The following is a 17,873-nucleotide window of genomic DNA, read 5'->3' as shown; positions in this document are numbered from 1 at the left end:
TTAGTGAACAAAATTTCAATTTTTGTTGCCTTACTTTAAACGGACTGGAAAAACAAAACTATTTTGTTAAACAAATGAGCTTTTATCAGTATAAGAAACTTTACTGCACTAACGAATATATATATATACTCAAACAAATTGCTGCATAAATATGCTACATTTAACTTATAAAATAAAAATTTGAGTGGCCCTTAAAAGGACCTGCTTTTCGTATCGGTGATACTTAAGCTTTCTTCGCGGTTTTCTTCGGCAGGAGAACAGATTGGATGTTTGGCAATACACCTCCTTGAGCGATAGTAACTCCTCCCAACAGTTTGTTCAATTCTTCGTCGTTGCGGATGGCAAGTTGAAGGTGACGGGGAATGATACGAGACTTCTTGTTGTCACGAGCAGCATTTCCAGCCAACTCGAGAACTTCAGCGCTCAAGTATTCCAATACTGCAGCCAAGTAGACTGGTGCTCCGGCACCAACACGTTCGCTGTAGTTGCCGTTTCTCAGCAGACGGTGAATACGACCGACTGGAAACTGAAGTCCAGCGCGCGATGAACGGCTCTTTGGCTTGGATTTAGATTTTGCTCCCTTTCCACGTCCTGACATGATGCTTGCTGAATAACATTATTATGAGCAAAACTAATTATATGTACTGATAGTTACGAAACTCAGCTAATAAAATGTCAATAGCGCCCACTCGTGACTGGTTCTTAAATTCTCTCGTTTTATTTAAAAAAAAAAAATTAAGCACATCAACAAAGAAATCTCTCATTTCCTGTATTTTTCTTTGCAAGCAGGCATAGTGGCGAAAATCGCTATTGAGACCTTACCAAGCTTTATACATAATAATAAATCTACCGTTTGTTGGTAAAGTCTAAAAAATTGACACGGTTAAGTCATTCACAGCTGAACGTCTCAGACATTGTCAACTTAATGTACGATTACAATCTACGCTCGTTTGATCAGTTTTAACCAGTATTTATTACAGTCATCCACAATAAAGATGAGATGCTTTGTTGATAGCGGTTTCTCGCGACTATGCCTGCCAGATGAGTCCTAACAAAGACGAAACCGGTCGTAGGTTGTCTTTGCTTTTCTCATTAGCCTTGTTTCAAATAGAGTTGTGCTGATAATACTAAAAAATTTTAAGCGAAAAGATAAATAGATGTTAGCAGTTTCCCCTTCTGCAATTCTGAAACCTCTCACAAATACGATTTCTTAATAGTAAATACATTCACATATGTTACAGAGTAAAAGAAAGGTATATGAAGCGTACACAAGATTTCGCTTAAAACAATTTACCTCGTTTTAAGATAGATAAGCCACTAAGCGGTCAAAAATTTAGGAAAATAACAACAAGAATTTTCAGCATAAATTTATATATTGTATTTTTAACGTATACTCAAAAAATCTTAAAATTTTTTAACTTAGTACAGTTTGTATTTTTATTCTAATCTTTAGCAAGATTTTAAGTATTAAAAAGTTAAGAAGTTATCACTTTTTGTTATATTTTGAATCCTTTTGAATGTCTTTTTTATCGTAAAACTTTAGAACGAATCTTTCCTGTAAGCAGTATTTAAAGACTGTAACTCGTTAATAGTCTTAATTTTTTAAGTTTTTAAATTCATGTATCACTATTGTTTAAAAAAATCTTTTTTAAAAACTAACATTGTAATTATACATTATGTCCTGAACAAGACGTTATAAAGTGGTGTGCGACTCGATAACAGAAGTGTTTTTTCGTACTCCAGCTTCTAGAAACAAATATTTTGAGAGTTTTTTTTTTTATTTTGGCGTTTAACAAACTATAACTATGTTAAATCATTTTTAAGTTAATAAACTTACGCTTACAACCAATTACCATTGAAGCACTTTAATTCATATAGTTTTGTTTACATATGTATATCAACAGTCTCATTTTTTGGTTATTTGAGTTACTGCTTTGTGATTTGTAAAAAAATCTAATTGTCTTAATTATCAATGTCTTAAATAAATGTATTAACGAATGTTTGAAATGTTTTCTGTTTATTATAAGTTTTTATTTTTAGCAAAGTATCAGGGTTTTTAAAAAAGTAATAATGTAATTTATTGCATTGGAATATATTTTAAATATTATAATATAAAATTGTACTTTGAGTAAACCAACTTGTTTGTATACTTTAATTGTTAATTTATGTTTATTTATTCGAAAATTGTATACAATATCTTCTGTAACTTCGTTTTGTTAGTTGAGAAAATAATTCAAAACTGAAAGTGATAGACGAAAACAAAATCAACTAATTTTTAGTATTATTTTACATTGTTTCGACCTAAATATTTTACAGCAAAATTAAAAACTATCAATCAAACCAGATCTACAAGTATCATTTTCAATTAATAATGTTTATTCAACGAAAAAAAAAAGCGCTCAAATATTTGGTGCAAGAACCTTGTGTACGAAAAAACCTTTCGGTTATCGAGTCATACACCAGGATACAGTTTAAAGTCATGTCCAGGACAACTAATACTTTTTGTTTAATTTGCTAATGTTAAGAATTAATTCAACTTTAGCGTTTTGTTCAATAGTATTTGTAACTCAATTTACAAAAAAACTCTAAACTTGATATACACTTTTTTCTTAACGAAAGACTTAAACAGAACATAGCGGACATATTCGTAATATTACATCAGTAAATTTTTTGTTTATAAAAATATGAAGTGCTATAGTTTTTTTTTAACTTTTTTATTTTAAAACTTTCTTAATAAACTTATATGTATTTTATATAAAAAACGAGGTTCTGAAAGTAGTATATCAAATTTCAATAGTTTTAATTTCACGTTGTATAAAAAAAAAATTATAAATTAAAAAGTGTTTTAAGTAAAATAAATATAAATTATAATCTAACAGCTAGTTTTAATGAAAAGTGTTGAAAAAAAAAACTCTGCTACTTATTTATATGGGCTTTATTTCAAATATAATCGAGAAAGATACTATAATATATAAAATTAAAATGCTTACTAATACTTTAAAGTTTAAACCTTTAAATTTTAAAAATAATTTTTTTCTACACTTTTTATTACTTCTAGATATAAAATCTAAGCATTTCTTATACATTAATAACATTTTAAAAGAAGTTTAAAATTAAAAATTGGTTTCTCTAAAGATTTTAATTCGACTTTTTAATTTACTACGTATAAACTCATAAAAACAGTGAATTTCTATGTAAAGTTAATAAAAGATCTAAAATTTAATTAATATAGACAAACATTTTACTAGTAGTTATAAATAGTTAATACTTTCAAAACAACAAGGTGTATAAATTGAAATCAATGAAATTTGTTGTTTATTTTTTAAACCATCAGAAAAATGTTACGAAAGTTTCAAATGCTTATTAACTGGTTTGAGCGGGAAATTTTTAAACGTATAAAATACTCGTTTTTAACTCTTTATTATCTCTCAATTTATTTGCCTTTAGCACTTGTGTTTTTAGGCGCTATTTAGAAAAACAATCTATTTTTCTTTAACAAGATTCCATTAAAAAAGCTTAAAGATTATTTCTTTTTGCGTATACGAATTTGATCATTAATATACAATTTTTTAATAGTATAGTTGATTAATGCTAAATTCTTTGTTCAAAAGTGTTTTATTATAATTTGAAAGTATCAAACTTTCATAACTTTTAATATTGTATCAAATGATTAGTATAATTAATAGAAAGGTAACTTTCTATTCATCTGTTAATCACAACTTTTAAAAACAATTTTTTTCAAACATCATAAAGTATGTTTTTCCTTATTTCGATTATTTTTTTCAAGCTTACAAAGTAAAATCATTCTACTTCAAGGATCTTTGCTGGTTTTTATACTAAAAAGGATTTTTAAGGTAAATTTTTATATTAAAAGCCTATAAAGATAAATTTATTATTCTAATTATTTACCTTTTTTAAATTGTTTTTCAAGAGATTTGGTTTTGCGTATGATACTAAGTTCTACTTTCGTAAGGTTTTATTTTCAAAAATAAATAATTAAGTATAGTTGCGACTTCATTGACATTTAAATAAAAAAAAAATTATTTTGAATTGGCTTTTGTACTGTTTAGCTTTTATATAAACATTAATATTTTTGAGTTTATAGCAATATCGAACTTAATTTTGTACGAAACATAAAAATTAACGCTAACAACTTAATAGGGAATTAGCAAACATGTATATTTGTTCAATGAGCCCTATAATATTACTTTTCACTTACACGTAATTAAAATAGAATTTGATAAGTTAGAAATACTAGGATAACACAATTCACTTTAATTAATAAATTTCAAACCGGTGAGTTGTCGACTCATTTAATAAACATTTACGTTAAATTACACGTTTAACGTATTTTTATACAAAATGTAACAAATTGGAATAAGCTTTTTTTAAATACGCTAGAAAAAAGATCAAAACAAAAGTAAAAATAAAGATAAAATTTTTAATTAACACATTTCAAAGCTGGAATTGAAAATAAGTTTTTAAATAACTGTTAAAAAACTTATGTATTCATCGTACTAATATGGTAGTTAAGTAGTAATTTATATTATAGAAGTAAATTTCAATATAATGCACGTCTAGAAAACCTAAGGTTGTTTTGTAAACCAAGTCCTTATACCAAACTTCGATAACTAAAAATCTAAAATAAGACACTACAGAGCTATTTTATTTTAAATATGTAATAAGTTACTACTTTACACTTAACAAATATTACTTGGTTGATTTTTTATAGCTTTTATATTTTATTAAATCTTACTGAGTTTAATACAAAATCTTTTTAATTTTACGCGATACAAAATTAAATAGAATAAACAGAGAATATCGAAATACATTTCTAGTTATAAATACAGGATAGATGTTTAAATTTTTTCAATAAACTATAAAAGTCATTTATATGTGAGCATTTTAAAATTTCATAACAAGTGAAGACAATAAAGTATAATATTAACTATAAATAAATAAATTATTAATGCAAATATAAAGCGATGAACTGTCGTTTTTTTTAATTTAGTTATTTCTTATGTTAGAAGATGCCATATAGTAAATTTAGCAAAATTGTTTACAAACTCTACCAAACTGTAATTTAAAAGTTAAAATAAAAAACGCATAATTTGTATTCTCATAGCTTGTTGTTAGTTAAGAATGTTCTATATAAGTTTTTCGATGATTAAGAAAAGGTTTAACACAAAATATAACCAATAAGCGAAAATTTTAGTAAGTGCGCTTAAACTGCTAACAAATGAGCAAAAGATAGCGAACGATAATAAAGAGTGAAAAAAGAGCACTTTTTACGTTTTCAAGTTTCCCGCTCAAAACAGTTAACAAGCGTTTGTAATTTTTCTCAACTTTTTCTGTGGTTTTTAAATTATATCAGTAACTTTTGTTAGTTGCGCCAAACCCACAAGAGCTATAGGCAAAATAAAGTGAGAGAATATAAAGAGAAAAAAACGAGTATTAAATACATTTTAAAGTTTCCCGCTTAAAACAGTAAAAAGCGTTTGTAATTTTCTGAGTTTTACGTGCTGGCTATTAAGTTAAGTAAATTTTTGATATCAATTGTACTTAAAATTTAATACGACTTTGTTTTCTGGTTTTTTTTTTGTAACTTTCTTATGTAAATCCCATTTCAGTTGTTTGACATCATCGATTTTTTACCTATTAGGTTCAATATATACAATGTGTTTCAGCTTATAAAACTAAAATACAACTAGGTATTGACTGTTTTGTTTATTACCACGTTTCAAAGGGAAAAATTCTTACTTTATCGAATATATATATAAAACTGTGAAACATTGTTTTTTAACCCAGTAAATTGAGTATTTTTTATAGTCAATACAAAAAGTTGGTTTTAACGTTAAGGTTTTAAAGATCGTTAAGTTTTAATTTTCCTACGATCTGCAAATGTATTGTAGAATTTGGGTGGCCCTCAAAAGGACCTGGTTTGAATAAACCATTTATTTGGAGCTGGTGTACTTGGTGACTGCTTTGGTACCTTCAGAGACAGCGTGTTTGGCCAACTCACCGGGCAACAACAGACGAACAGCAGTTTGAATCTCGCGACTGCTAATGGTTGAACGCTTGTTGTAGTGAGCCAAACGTGAAGCTTCGGGCGGCAATGCGCTCGAAGATGTCGTTGACGAGAGAGTTCATGATGCTCATGGCCTTGCTGGAAATTCCAGTGTCGGGGTGTACTTGCTTGAGCACTTTGTACACGTAGATGCTGAAGCTTTCCTTGCGACGAGCCCTGCGCTTCTTCTTGCCGTCAGCTGGGACGTTCTTTACTGCTTTCTTGCTACCTTTGGATGCTGCCATTTTGAATGATGAAATCAACTAAAAATTTCTTGATATAATGTATAGTTACGAACTTCGGCCAGAATAAAATGAGAGTGCCTGTTAGTGACAAGGTATGTTCTCTCGTTTTCATTTTTTTCGCGTTTCAAACTTAACAGTATTTGGCTCGGATAAAATCTTACGAAAGGTAATTATAAAAAAATTTTATAACTTGAACAAATAGTTCTAACATACTACATTTTTATACCTTTAAAATAACTAAATATGACATGTGTTTTTCAACATTATGTGAAACAAAATGTTACAAATAACAATTGATTTTTAACTATTTCCTAGATAAGATCATAATAGTTTTATGTTAAATTTGTTTTAAATGCTTTGCTTTAAAATTAATACTATATACTATAAGAATTAGATTGGGTGGCTCATAAAAGAGCCGAGGTGTATGATGTAATTAACCTCCGAATCCGTACAAAGTACGTCCTTGACGCTTCAATGCGTATACAACATCCAAAGCGGTTACAGTCTTGCGCTTGGCATGCTCGGTGTAAGTGACTGCATCACGAACTACGTTTTCCAAGAAAACTTTCAGCACACCGCGAGTTTCTTCGTAGATCAAGCCTGAAATACGCTTGACACCGCCTCGACGAGCCAATCGGCGAATGGCGGGCTTGGTGATACCCTGGATGTTATCACGAAGGACTTTGCGATGGCGTTTGGCGCCTCCTTTTCCCAAACCTTTTCCTCCTTTACCACGACCTGACATAATGGATGAATGAAGTCATTGGTCAAACTACGGTATTTATACACAGTAGCGAGCGTTACGAACCGCGTATAAACATAAAAATCACCTAGTGTTCAACTAGTTTATAGATATGAGAGAGTGTAGTAAATTTAAACTCTCTCACAATAACGACCGCTAAACACACATTAATGTGAGATAGATAACAATAAAAAAGAGTAGAATTTAAACGTTTGAAATTTCCCGCTCAAACTGTATTGAACCATGTTCAATCTTTTCAACTTTTTCTGCTAGCTTATGATACTTTACTGTTTATACTTTTAGTTATAAAAAACTAATTTTTATGTTGGTATATAAACATACATTAAAAGTTTTTTTTTCAGATAACAATGTATGTAGCTTTTCTATAAGTTATTTAATGACTAACCTTCTAATGAATTTCAACTAATTTCAAATATAAACTATACTAGCTGAATTAATTTTAGCTAAATCGCCTTATACTAGCTAAATTTTTAACTCTTTATTTAATTAAGCAAAATATTGACTAAGCATTTCCTATTAGCTTCTAATAATTGTTTTAAGAGCTTTATAAGCTATTAAAGTTGAAGGTACATCTAAAATAGTTTCAAATCACTTCTAGTTGTAAGCATTGACATTAAAAGTAATTTATTTTTAATTTTTGTGTTTATTAAACTTTTAACATAAATTTAATACATTTGAATATAGTTCTATATGTTTTAAAATATAATTTAATTCGTAATATATTTTATATTATATATGCATGCAATAGCATTTTTTTTCTAAGTTTATATCATAAGCTGAAAAGTTGTTAAAAAATAAAAAAACATAAAATTATTAAGTTTAGCTAAAATTTTCCAAAATTTATTAAAGATTTGAGAATTTTGACGATAAATGTAAACTTTAAAATGCATTTGCATTCGTTATAAAATGTTTGCAAAACTTTGCTACGAAAGGTGTAAATGTTTGATTTTACGTATGTTTTAAGCTTTATTTTTTAATATTTTACTAATTTAGTTCTAACCACTACTTTTTATTTTATAACGAAAAGTATATTTTATAGAAAGCGTTGTTTTAGATTTAGAAGAAAGTGTTACTCAAAATACTGAAAATACAGTGAAGTATTAATTCAACAAATTCAAAGGAATTTTACACCAAGTAAAAGTTTTATAAAAGAATAATGTTTTCTCGAGAGAAAAAGAACCTACGGTAAAACAAAATAAGACAAACTTAAGAGTAAAAGAGGAGCATTTCTAACGTTTGAAATTCCCCGCTCAAAGTACTTGTCGTGCTCATCTTTGTTTTGCAAATATTTTATCTTGTAAAATACCAACATAAAATTTGCAAATATTTTATCTTGTAAAATACCAACATAAAATTAAGTTATAAACGAAATCGATAAAAACTATAGACTAATAATAAAGCATCTAATTTTTGTTTTGCATATATTACTTAAAATAATACGTACTACAACTTAAATTTACTATCAATTACATTTACTAATTATATAAACATTAAGCAGTAAATAACAGTTTAAATGTATTAACAAAAATTGATTGATAAAAACTAAACTTTAAAAAAAAAATTTGAAATATAGAATTTTCATACCGATATCCGTTTCGAGCTAGCTTGATAAAAATATATTTAGAAATATTTCTTTTAGTAAATTTGTATTATATAAACCACTTGGTTTAAATAAGATCGCCTTTGCATTTCTTAAAAAGTAAAGTATAAGGACGTCATATGAATTGACCAAATTTATTAACTATATGTTTCATGCATGTAGCTTATAATTGATAAAAAAAAATTATGTTTCTAAAATACTATATAGTATTTCATTTGTCTTATAGAAATACTTACTTTTCTGTAAATTTAAACATAGCTTAAGTTAAAATACTTTTAAACAGTATAGTAACATTTAGTTTTGCTTATTTGTCATAGTTTAGAAAGTAATAATTTCAATGGTGGCATTTAAAAATGCCTGTTTGTTACAACAATGTCTATTTCTTCTTTGGGGCGGCTTTATTAGCTGCTGGCTTCTTTCCAACTTTCTTGGCTTTGGCAGGGGCTTTCTTTGCTACCTTCTTCTTAGGTGAAGCCTTCTTAGCAGCTGGTTTCTTTGCTGCTTTCTTAGCGGACTTCTTTGCAGCAGACTTTTTGGTCGCTGCTTTCTTGGCAGGTTTCTTAGCTGCTGCCTTCTTTTTGGTTGCGGCCTTCTTTGGAGATGCTTTCTTTGCTGGCTTTTTTGGTGCCTCAACCTTTCCAGGTTTAAAAGAACCAGAAGCACCAACACCACTCACTCTGCTGACGGTACCGTCATCAACGAGTTTCTTCAGAGCCATTTTGTAGTGGGTCCTGAAGCCATCTTTGACCTTGTAGTTGGCTTCGATGTACTTGCACAGTGCTTGCGATGAAGCTCCTTTGCGAGACTTCAAAGCAGTGACAGCTGCGATGATCATCACCTTGTAGGTTGGGTGCTCAGGTGCTTTTGCTGGGGCGGATTTCTTTTCGGGTGCCATGGTTGCGGATACTTTTGAATAATGAATGAAGTTTAAAGTAATAACCCATTTTTATTGTTTTCGTTACGACCGTAAGCGAATAGAGCTCTGATACGACACCTTGTGGATTACGATTATTATGAAAATAGTTATATACAGTGCAGTATTAATAAAACATTGTTTTTAAACTTAGTTAATTAGTACTTATGTTCAAAATTGACCGAAATTATTTTTTATTAGTTCAGAAAAGATCTATGTTGAACTATTCTCAAAAATTCAGAGCTGTGGCTCTTTGTTTTATACTTTAATTTTTAAGTTAAACTGACTGAACCTTTGATGACAAAATACATATAAAAATACATAACATGTTTGTTTTTAGGATAAAAAAATTAATAGTTCAAGCTATAAGCAAAGCTTAATAAGAAGTATAAATAATATATAATATGTTTTCTACTCGAAAAACAGTTTTTAGTTAAATAAGTTAAAGTTAATATGGTCAACATAAGACATAAACCAAATTAACTAAAAATTTAATAGATGTTTTTAAACGTAGATTTTTCTTTTTTTGATCTTTTTATAAAAATATTTCTAAAAGAAACTTTAAATACTTAAGTGCTATTTTTATAACTTTTTATCAATAATTTAAAAAGTGTGTTTGTTCATCTTTTAACAAATAAATTTTTCATAGATTCTTATATTCTTAATTTTTCAATTTTATAACGTAAGTCGATTTCGAATATTTATTATATATGAAACTTGTTTTAAAATTTTAGATTTTAAAAAATTTAATCAAGAACTATTTCTTCAAGAAAATAAATCATTTTACAAGTTAAAACGTTGATTTTTTCTTTAAAAAGCACACAGTAATGCTTAACTAAGCTAAGTTTTGTAAAATGTTTATTATAGAAATAATTTAAGATATAAAAATAAAGTTTGTTTCAACCTGCATTTTTTTTACTAATATAAAGTTTTGTTGTAAAAAAGGTTTGCTGTCTTATTTGTTTGTTTTGTAGAAAAACATTATAACATGATACTTGGTAATTACAGTATTTATAAAATCTAAACATTGAAATCAAAAAAAAAAAATATTGCATTTTGTAAATTTAAAAATACAAAAATAAATTATGACTGTATATTAAGTTTCAATTTTAAGTATACGATAAACACTTATTACTTTTTCTAAGAGGTTTTTCCATCTGTTCAGTTGACCAATAACTACGTTATTAAAAATAAATACATTAGAAATAAACATCTGTTAACTTTAAAAAATCTCAAAGCTATTGAATGGCTTAAAACAATCGTTGTTTAACAAATAAACGTTCAGTTTTTAGGTATTTTTTTATCGAATGCGAAATATATTTAATAAAATAAAAACTTTCAAATGACTTTATATAGCCACCAATCTATGCCTTCGACAATTTTATAAACAAAACTCATTTAGCTATTGAGTTTAATAGCTTTCGTTAACGTGTTTGTCAAAATATTAAATCATTGATTACAGAGTTTTATACATAATGTCCAAAAGTTCATTTAAATGTCTGTTGTTTTGAACACTTTAAAACATTTGCAATTTAAAACAATATCTATAAATTTGAATTTTGTGTAAGAGCATCTGTTAAAATTCTATGATAATCTACAAACACTTAGACTTTTAATCAGTTTTATGTTTTATAATTTTAGCATGAAATTAAACTAGATTAGTGTTCAAAGCAGAGGTGACAGCCTTTTATAAGGAACTGGCTTAAATTTGTGTAAAATTCCTTTTGCAGACACCCTTTTTTTTCATCTGACTTTAAAACAAATTAATCTGCATTACATAGAAAATAAACGAAAAATAGACAGCAGTTGAGTCACCGGCAAAAAAGAGAACACTTGTAAACTATAACTGTAAAGAAGCTCTAAGTATTTGAGACCCGAGTTTAAAGTATTTGTTCCTAGGTAACATTCTTATTAAAATTTTTCATATCTAAATCATTTGTATCTTTTTTTCACAAACTTACGCTTGTTTTAAAGTTTTTTTTGTTTGAAATATTTTTACTTATTGCTAAACTAAACCATTGTAAAGTTATTAATGTCATAGACATATTTCGATATTAAAAATATTCGTTGCAGAAAAACATTTTTCTGTATAGTATGACATTTTATAAAACAAATTTTCATAGGTTTTTTTTAAATGAAGACATTCGTATCATTTTACAGAAAGGTGTTTACAAACTTTATATAAATTTATTTTCGCAGATGTTGAGTAAAAACCGGTCAAAATTTAATTGAAAACCACCGAATACTTGTTTTTTCATTAAGTACGAAATTGAAACACAATGCCTTAATATCGTAATATCACAACTGTATATTTATTTTTTAAGTCAAATGGTTAACGGTTAAATATAATTTATACTTTTTACACGTCTACTTAATATTCTAATATTAAGTTTTACGAAAATATTAGTTTTTTTATTAAGTATAAAATGTGAGTGCTAAAGTAGGCTTTATAACATCAAAACTTACTTAAGAATTAAGATTTATCACTTCTTTGTAAAAATTGATGCGTTAATAGTAAGCATATTTCAATGTATTTTAAGCATATGGATTCAAGCAATAAGCTTTTCAGTTGTTTTGTATATTTTTCGTTTTTGTATATTTTTTTATTTTTATTTACGATACTTCTTATTTATTTGTTCAAACACTTTTTTCTAAATTATTTAAAAACTTAATATATTGTTTACTATAAAAATGAAACATTGTATTGTTTTTAATAATCTGCAAAAACAAAATTTAATTTGTCTTCTTTAGCTACACAAGTTGATAGCTTTCTATTGTTAAATTCAAAGCAAGTTATATTAAAATGCATAACTTGTAAAAATGTTAGGTATAATTTACAAAAAAATATTTGAAATTTATGCAATAAATATTACCTTAATAAAGTTGAAATTAATAAGTAGTATGTACAGTAGGGTGCATCTGTCGCCCCGATTTTAGAGCTAAGCATAATTTAATTATTTGTGCTTGGCAAATTAGTTAAATATACAAAACAAAAAAAATACTTTCCAACTTTTACAACCATCGCGATATTTACATTTTTCTTAATAGAACCCCTGTGTAACTATCAACCTTCAAGATTTTTGATGAAACTTTTTATTACATACAGCAATCATCACAAAAAATTTTCTACGCGTTTTCAGACAACTTGAAGAAAGTTTTATGGAGATATTTTCAGATTTTCTGTACTGTTTTATCATTTTTCGTTATATTTAAGTTTTTTTTTTAATCAAGAACCAAAATTTCTTTACTACAAATATTTCATTTTTTAGGGCCAACAGATCCACTCTAATGTGTAGTAAACATAAATAAATAAACATTTCTTATATAAGTATAAGAATAATAAGTAAATCAAGTGTAGTTGTTTTAGTTATGCTAAATGAGCTGATATTAAAAATAAAATAAGTTAAAACTTTTATATAAATGCTGTATGAACTTAAACTGATATTTTTATTGGTTTAGTTTAAAGGCAACAGAAAATGTTGAAAAAAATTATAAACGGTTGTTAACTGCTTTGAGCGGGAAAACTTTAAACGTATAAAATACTCGTTTTTAACTCTTTATTGTCTCTCACTTTATATACCTTTAGGCGCAATTTTAATGGCAGGCTTTCTCCACTTCACTAAAATTTAAGTGCCAAAGAAAATCTTAAAAGTTGTATTTCTTTTTTCTGTTTATAGATGTTTTTAACAATTTTTGGTTTTATTTTCTTTACAGTTAAAAACTTTCAATTAAACTTTAAAATTAAAAAAACAATAGATACTTTAAGTGTATAAGTGCTACTATCTTGTTCTTTGGAATATCACACTAATTTTTTTTTTCATATTTTGTATTAATAAAAATTTCAAGTAGTACAAATTATTAAAAAAATTAATCCTGTAAGAAATTATTTTTGACTTACTAAAGCTTAAACATTAAAAAAAGACCATAAGTATTATAAAGTTCACTACTTATATAAAACAATCATATTAGACTACATCGACTATATTATTAGAATTAAATAAAAACTTAGTAACAGCGTTATATATATAGTTAATTAATAACTAAATAAATAAAAACACATAAAGCAATGCCCTTCCGCCGTAATTAAATGGCATTAAAATGATACGTTTTTTTTACAAAGATTTGCAAAACAGAATATTTTTTAAAACTGCGCAAAGTATACAAAATAGAAAATAATTTGGAGTCATAAGTTAAAATGCAACTTTAAGTGGAAGAAGGTATGGAGCATTTTAAACATTATAAAATTTTCCGCTCATAGTTGTTTACAATTGTTTATTTTTTTTCTTAGAAATTGCTGTTCAGTCAAAAACTTTGTTACTTAAACCTCGAAAGACTAAGAAAAAATTTAGCTATAAAATATACGAAGAGCGAAAAGTTTTATAAGTTGCGCTCTAATCCACAAAAGAAGTAGCAGCGAATATGTTTAAGGGTTTTAAAACAAAACCATTCATTTGAAAAATAGTAAAATAAAAACTGATACAGACATATAAAACTTCTTTTTTATTATTTAAATAAACATATGTGTATATTAAAAACTCGTTGCTAAATCTAAAACTTCATCACTTAAATTCCCAATGACTAAGAAAAAATTTTGCCTCCATAAATTAGCGGGAAGTAAAATAAGTTGCGCTTTAAGTCACAAGAGAATTCAGAGATAAAGATAACAAAGAGTAAAACAGGAGCATTTTCTACGTTTGAAATATTCCCGCTCAGCGTTGCTTGCAAGCATTTGTAACTTTGTTAAATTTAACGGTAGCTTTCACAGCTAAATGATTTTGCTGAGTTGAATATTTTACAATTTTCTAAAAGTCATTGTAGTTGTTTGTAAATTACCTACTGCATAAAATAAGTAAATAATATTAAGTAATGTATAAATACTGTTTAGAATTAATAGTTATTATTAAAACTCATAAAATAATCACCTTAAAAATTTAAAAACAAAGTAGTTTAAACTAAAAAAAAAAGTTTCTGCTGATTTCAAAAATATTTAAGCGTAACATAAGTAACTTGCTCAAAAACAAAATAAACCATTTAAAATATTTATGAATAAGAAAATTATTTAATGTACAATATAAAACAACATCCTCATTTTTTTATGATTTTTTTATATGTTAGAATAAGTTAGTTTTTTTTCAAAATTTAAATAAGATTTGTTAAGTTTAACAAAAAATCGTGTATTGTTATAATACTAAACAAAGCCGTATACACAATTAGATACAACACAGCTTTTATTATAAATTAATAAACAAAACAATTATATTAGATCAAAAATAATGACCTATTTCGTTTGTCAGGAAATGGGAACAAACAACACTAACTGAACAAATTGTTATAATTATATATGATTTTAGTTGGCTCTTAAAAGAGCCTGTTCTATTGAACAATTTAAGCACGTTCACCACGGATACGACGGGCAAGTTGGATGTCTTTGGGCATGATGGTTACCCTCTTTGAGTGGATGGCACACAAGTTGGTATCTTCGAAAAGTCCAACTAAGTAAGCTTCAGCAGCTTCTTGAAGTGCCATGACTGCACTGCTTTGGAAACGCAAGTCAGTCTTGAAATCTTGAGCGATTTCACGCACAAGACGTTGAAATGGCAACTTGCGGATCAAAAGCTCGGTGGACTTTTGGTAACGACGGATCTCACGAAGAGCAACGGTACCTGGGCGGTAACGATGAGGCTTCTTGACACCTCCAGTTGCTGGTGCACTTTTGCGTGCAGCCTTGGTGGCAAGTTGCTTGCGGGGAGCTTTTCCTCCAGTTGATTTGCGGGCGGTTTGTTTTGTGCGGGCCATGACGATGTGAATAAAGCAAGCAGAAAATAAGGCAATTTATACAATTTTTTTGAGCAACGAACCTAGGCGAAGCAAGTGTACAAAACTTGACACTAGAGGCAGCAAATATCTCAAGTTGTTTAGTTAATCTTTTACAAAAAATTTTTAACTTAAAACTGTTTAGTGAAGGATATCAAAAACTAAATTTCAAACTATAATATTTAATTTAGTTCCATACATTTATGATTCTAAAATAATTTTATGAGTTTAAATTACTTTATTAAACATACTTTTCTTTAACTAAATAACTTTACCTCATGGTTTAAAATCAATTATTTAAAATAAGTCATTATATTTAATTAAGACACTGTACTCTCCACAGTTTACGATTAAATATATAACTAATGTTTTAAATGCTATTTTAGTTAAAAGTTGAGCATATTTATTCGAAATGTGTAGTAATAGTTTGGGTGGCTCTTAAAAGAGCCGAGTTGTTTGATGTAATTAACCTCCGAATCCGTACAAAGTACGTCCTTGACGCTTCAATGCGTATACAACGTCCAAAGCGGTGACAGTTTTACGCTTGGCATGCTCGGTATAAGTGACTGCATCACGAACAACGTTTTCCAGGAATACTTTCAGCACACCACGAGTTTCTTCGTAGATCAAGCCTGAAATACGCTTGACACCGCCTCGACGAGCCAATCGGCGAATGGCGGGCTTGGTGATACCCTGGATATTATCACGAAGGACTTTGCGATGACGTTTGGCGCCTCCTTTTCCCAAACCTTTTCCTCCTTTACCACGACCTGACATTATGAATAAATGAACTTACTGCTCAAACTGCAGTATTTATACACAGTAGCTAGCGTTACGAACCTCGTAGAAACGTAGACAAGCCATCTAATGTTCGACATATTTAAAGGTACGAGAGAATATAGACTTTTTTATCTCTCTCATAAAAACGGCCGTTAAACGACAATTGAGTCAGAGAAGTAAAGAGTAAAAAAACAGAATTTAATCGTTTACAACGTCCCGCTCTAGCTCTCTAGTGTTGAATTTACTTAAGGTATGAGAGAATCAAGAAACTATTAATAATTTTTTTCATAAACGCGACAGCTAAGCACTCGATAAAATGAGAGAAATTTAGGAGCTAAAATTTAAAGTTTCTCGTTAAAATTTGCGCTTAAACGTTTTTATCATGTAATCAGAACTTTATCAACTTATACTTTATATTAGTATGCACCAGTGGCGAGGCGTGGTAATATTTTTGTCAGGTACTGCAGAATGCTTACAAGTATCAAAAAACACCTCAACTTGAAAACTTTTAAACTTATTTAGAGCGATAAAAGTACTACAACTTCAACAAAGTCTCAATAAAAAAGTTAATATGTTTATAATATTACAATATCTTTTTTTTATTTTAGCTTTAGCTTCTGCTCTAATGCTCTGGCCCACGCGACTATCCTGATATATACTTTCAATAATATAGCAACTTATTTTTCTCAATTTTCTCAATTAGCTTTTATATGGATTTAAAAGAATGCTTATTTATATTTTTAATTTCTTGAACAATCGATTTTTTTTATACACCAACGTGAAACCGTTATGGTTTCAAACAAAAAAAAAATTAGTTTCAGTTATAAAGATTTCTAGTATTTATGAACTAGTTATTTATATATCATATTGTTTTCCATTTTGAACAATAGACACTTTATTTAAAAATTTGTTTATAAAGCATGCAACAAGAAAACAAACTGCTTATTTTTATTAAGTACTTTGACATTTATATTCATACTGTGTAAAATTAAAACATAATGGTACATGAAACTAATTTTCATTGTTCTTCTTTAAATATCAATATTGAAATCTAAATTTTTTAAATACTCTTTTTTTTATATAACATAATCAATTTTTTGATCAAAGTTGGTACAAAATGTGTAAATAAGTTAAATTTTACTAAGCTAAATTACTAACCTACACGATACAGGAAGGAAAAGTTAAACAAATATTGAAAGTCGTCCTGAAATGACCATTTGTAAAAGCAAAGTATGTTGAAAGATAGTTATACAATTGTTCTACAATTTTCATGATGTAAAAACTTCTAAGTTGTTTGCAAGCATTGTTTTAATAAACTTTTTCTTTAAAATTTTAGTCAAATTTTAAGTGCCTATAATTCCAATGACAAAAAAAAATTGAAATTTTGTGCATATGAGTGTTATAAATTTTTGAAAATTGCGCTCAAAATTATTAAATGATTGAAGGATTATAAAGAGTAAAAGAAGGAGCATTTTGTAAGTTTTAAATTTCCCGCTTTACCCGCTTAAAGTGGTTTGAATGTATTTGTATTTTAAAAACAACATTCGTCTTTTTAATCGCTTTTCTGTTTTTTTTCAATTCAAAACGACTCTGTTCTATAATGTAACATTAATCGCATAAAATATTATAAAATAAAGTTTCTATTTTTTTACGTAACTTTTTTAAACCTTTACACATAAAAGTTTAATATA

General features: G+C 27.6%; 4 protein-coding genes and 1 pseudogene across 4 annotated transcripts; all 5 read right to left on the bottom strand.

Annotated features, from left to right (window-relative positions):
• Positions 1-223: 223 nt before the first annotated feature.
• On the bottom strand, positions 224-7,057 carry LOC145844196 (histone H2A-like). Its single transcript, XM_082951566.1, has 2 exons — positions 7,015-7,057; positions 224-591 (listed from the first exon to the last, which is right to left on the bottom strand). The coding sequence occupies exons 1-2, from the start codon at positions 7,055-7,057 to the stop codon at positions 224-226; spliced, it is 411 nt and encodes a 136-aa protein (XP_082807692.1).
• LOC145844271 (histone H2B 7-like) lies at positions 5,955-6,312 on the bottom strand (annotated as a pseudogene).
• A 1,994-nt stretch (positions 7,058-9,051) lies between the features above and the next one.
• LOC145845157 (histone H1.0-like) lies at positions 9,052-9,570 on the bottom strand. Its single transcript, XM_082952579.1, has one exon. It carries the CDS (start codon positions 9,568-9,570, stop codon positions 9,052-9,054), a length of 519 nt encoding a protein of 172 aa, XP_082808705.1.
• Positions 9,571-14,973: 5,403 nt separating this feature from the next.
• Positions 14,974-15,384, bottom strand: LOC145844325 (histone H3-like). The gene has a single exon (XM_082951715.1). The coding sequence runs from the start codon at positions 15,382-15,384 to the stop codon at positions 14,974-14,976; it is 411 nt and encodes a 136-aa protein (XP_082807841.1).
• A 483-nt stretch (positions 15,385-15,867) lies between these two features.
• LOC145844679 (histone H4) lies at positions 15,868-16,179 on the bottom strand. The gene has a single exon (XM_082952087.1). The coding sequence runs from the start codon at positions 16,177-16,179 to the stop codon at positions 15,868-15,870; it is 312 nt and encodes a 103-aa protein (XP_082808213.1).
• Between the last annotated feature and the right edge of the window lie 1,694 nt (positions 16,180-17,873).

The sequence above is a fragment of the Thalia democratica genome, chromosome 9 (genome assembly GCF_965202585.1).
Source record: "Thalia democratica chromosome 9, ktThaDemo2.hap1.1, whole genome shotgun sequence".
Classification (NCBI taxonomy): domain Eukaryota; kingdom Metazoa; phylum Chordata; class Thaliacea; order Salpida; family Salpidae; genus Thalia; species Thalia democratica.
The sequence above is the reverse complement of the archived record's forward strand: the minus strand, read 5'-3'. Positions and strand labels throughout refer to the sequence as shown.

Coding starts and splice junctions, on each gene's coding strand:
- LOC145844196 (XM_082951566.1), bottom strand. CDS start 7,057: ATGTCAGGTCGTGGTAAAGGAGGAAAAGGTTTGGGAAAAGGAG. Junction 592..7,014: donor AAAAGGTTTGGGAAAAGGAG/GCGCCAAACGCC, acceptor GCATCATGTCAG/GACGTGGAAAGGGAGCAAAA.
- LOC145845157 (XM_082952579.1), bottom strand. CDS start 9,570: ATGGCACCCGAAAAGAAATCCGCCCCAGCAAAAGCACCTGAGCACCCA.
- LOC145844325 (XM_082951715.1), bottom strand. CDS start 15,384: ATGGCCCGCACAAAACAAACCGCCCGCAAATCAACTGGAGGAAAAGCT.
- LOC145844679 (XM_082952087.1), bottom strand. CDS start 16,179: ATGTCAGGTCGTGGTAAAGGAGGAAAAGGTTTGGGAAAAGGAGGCGCC.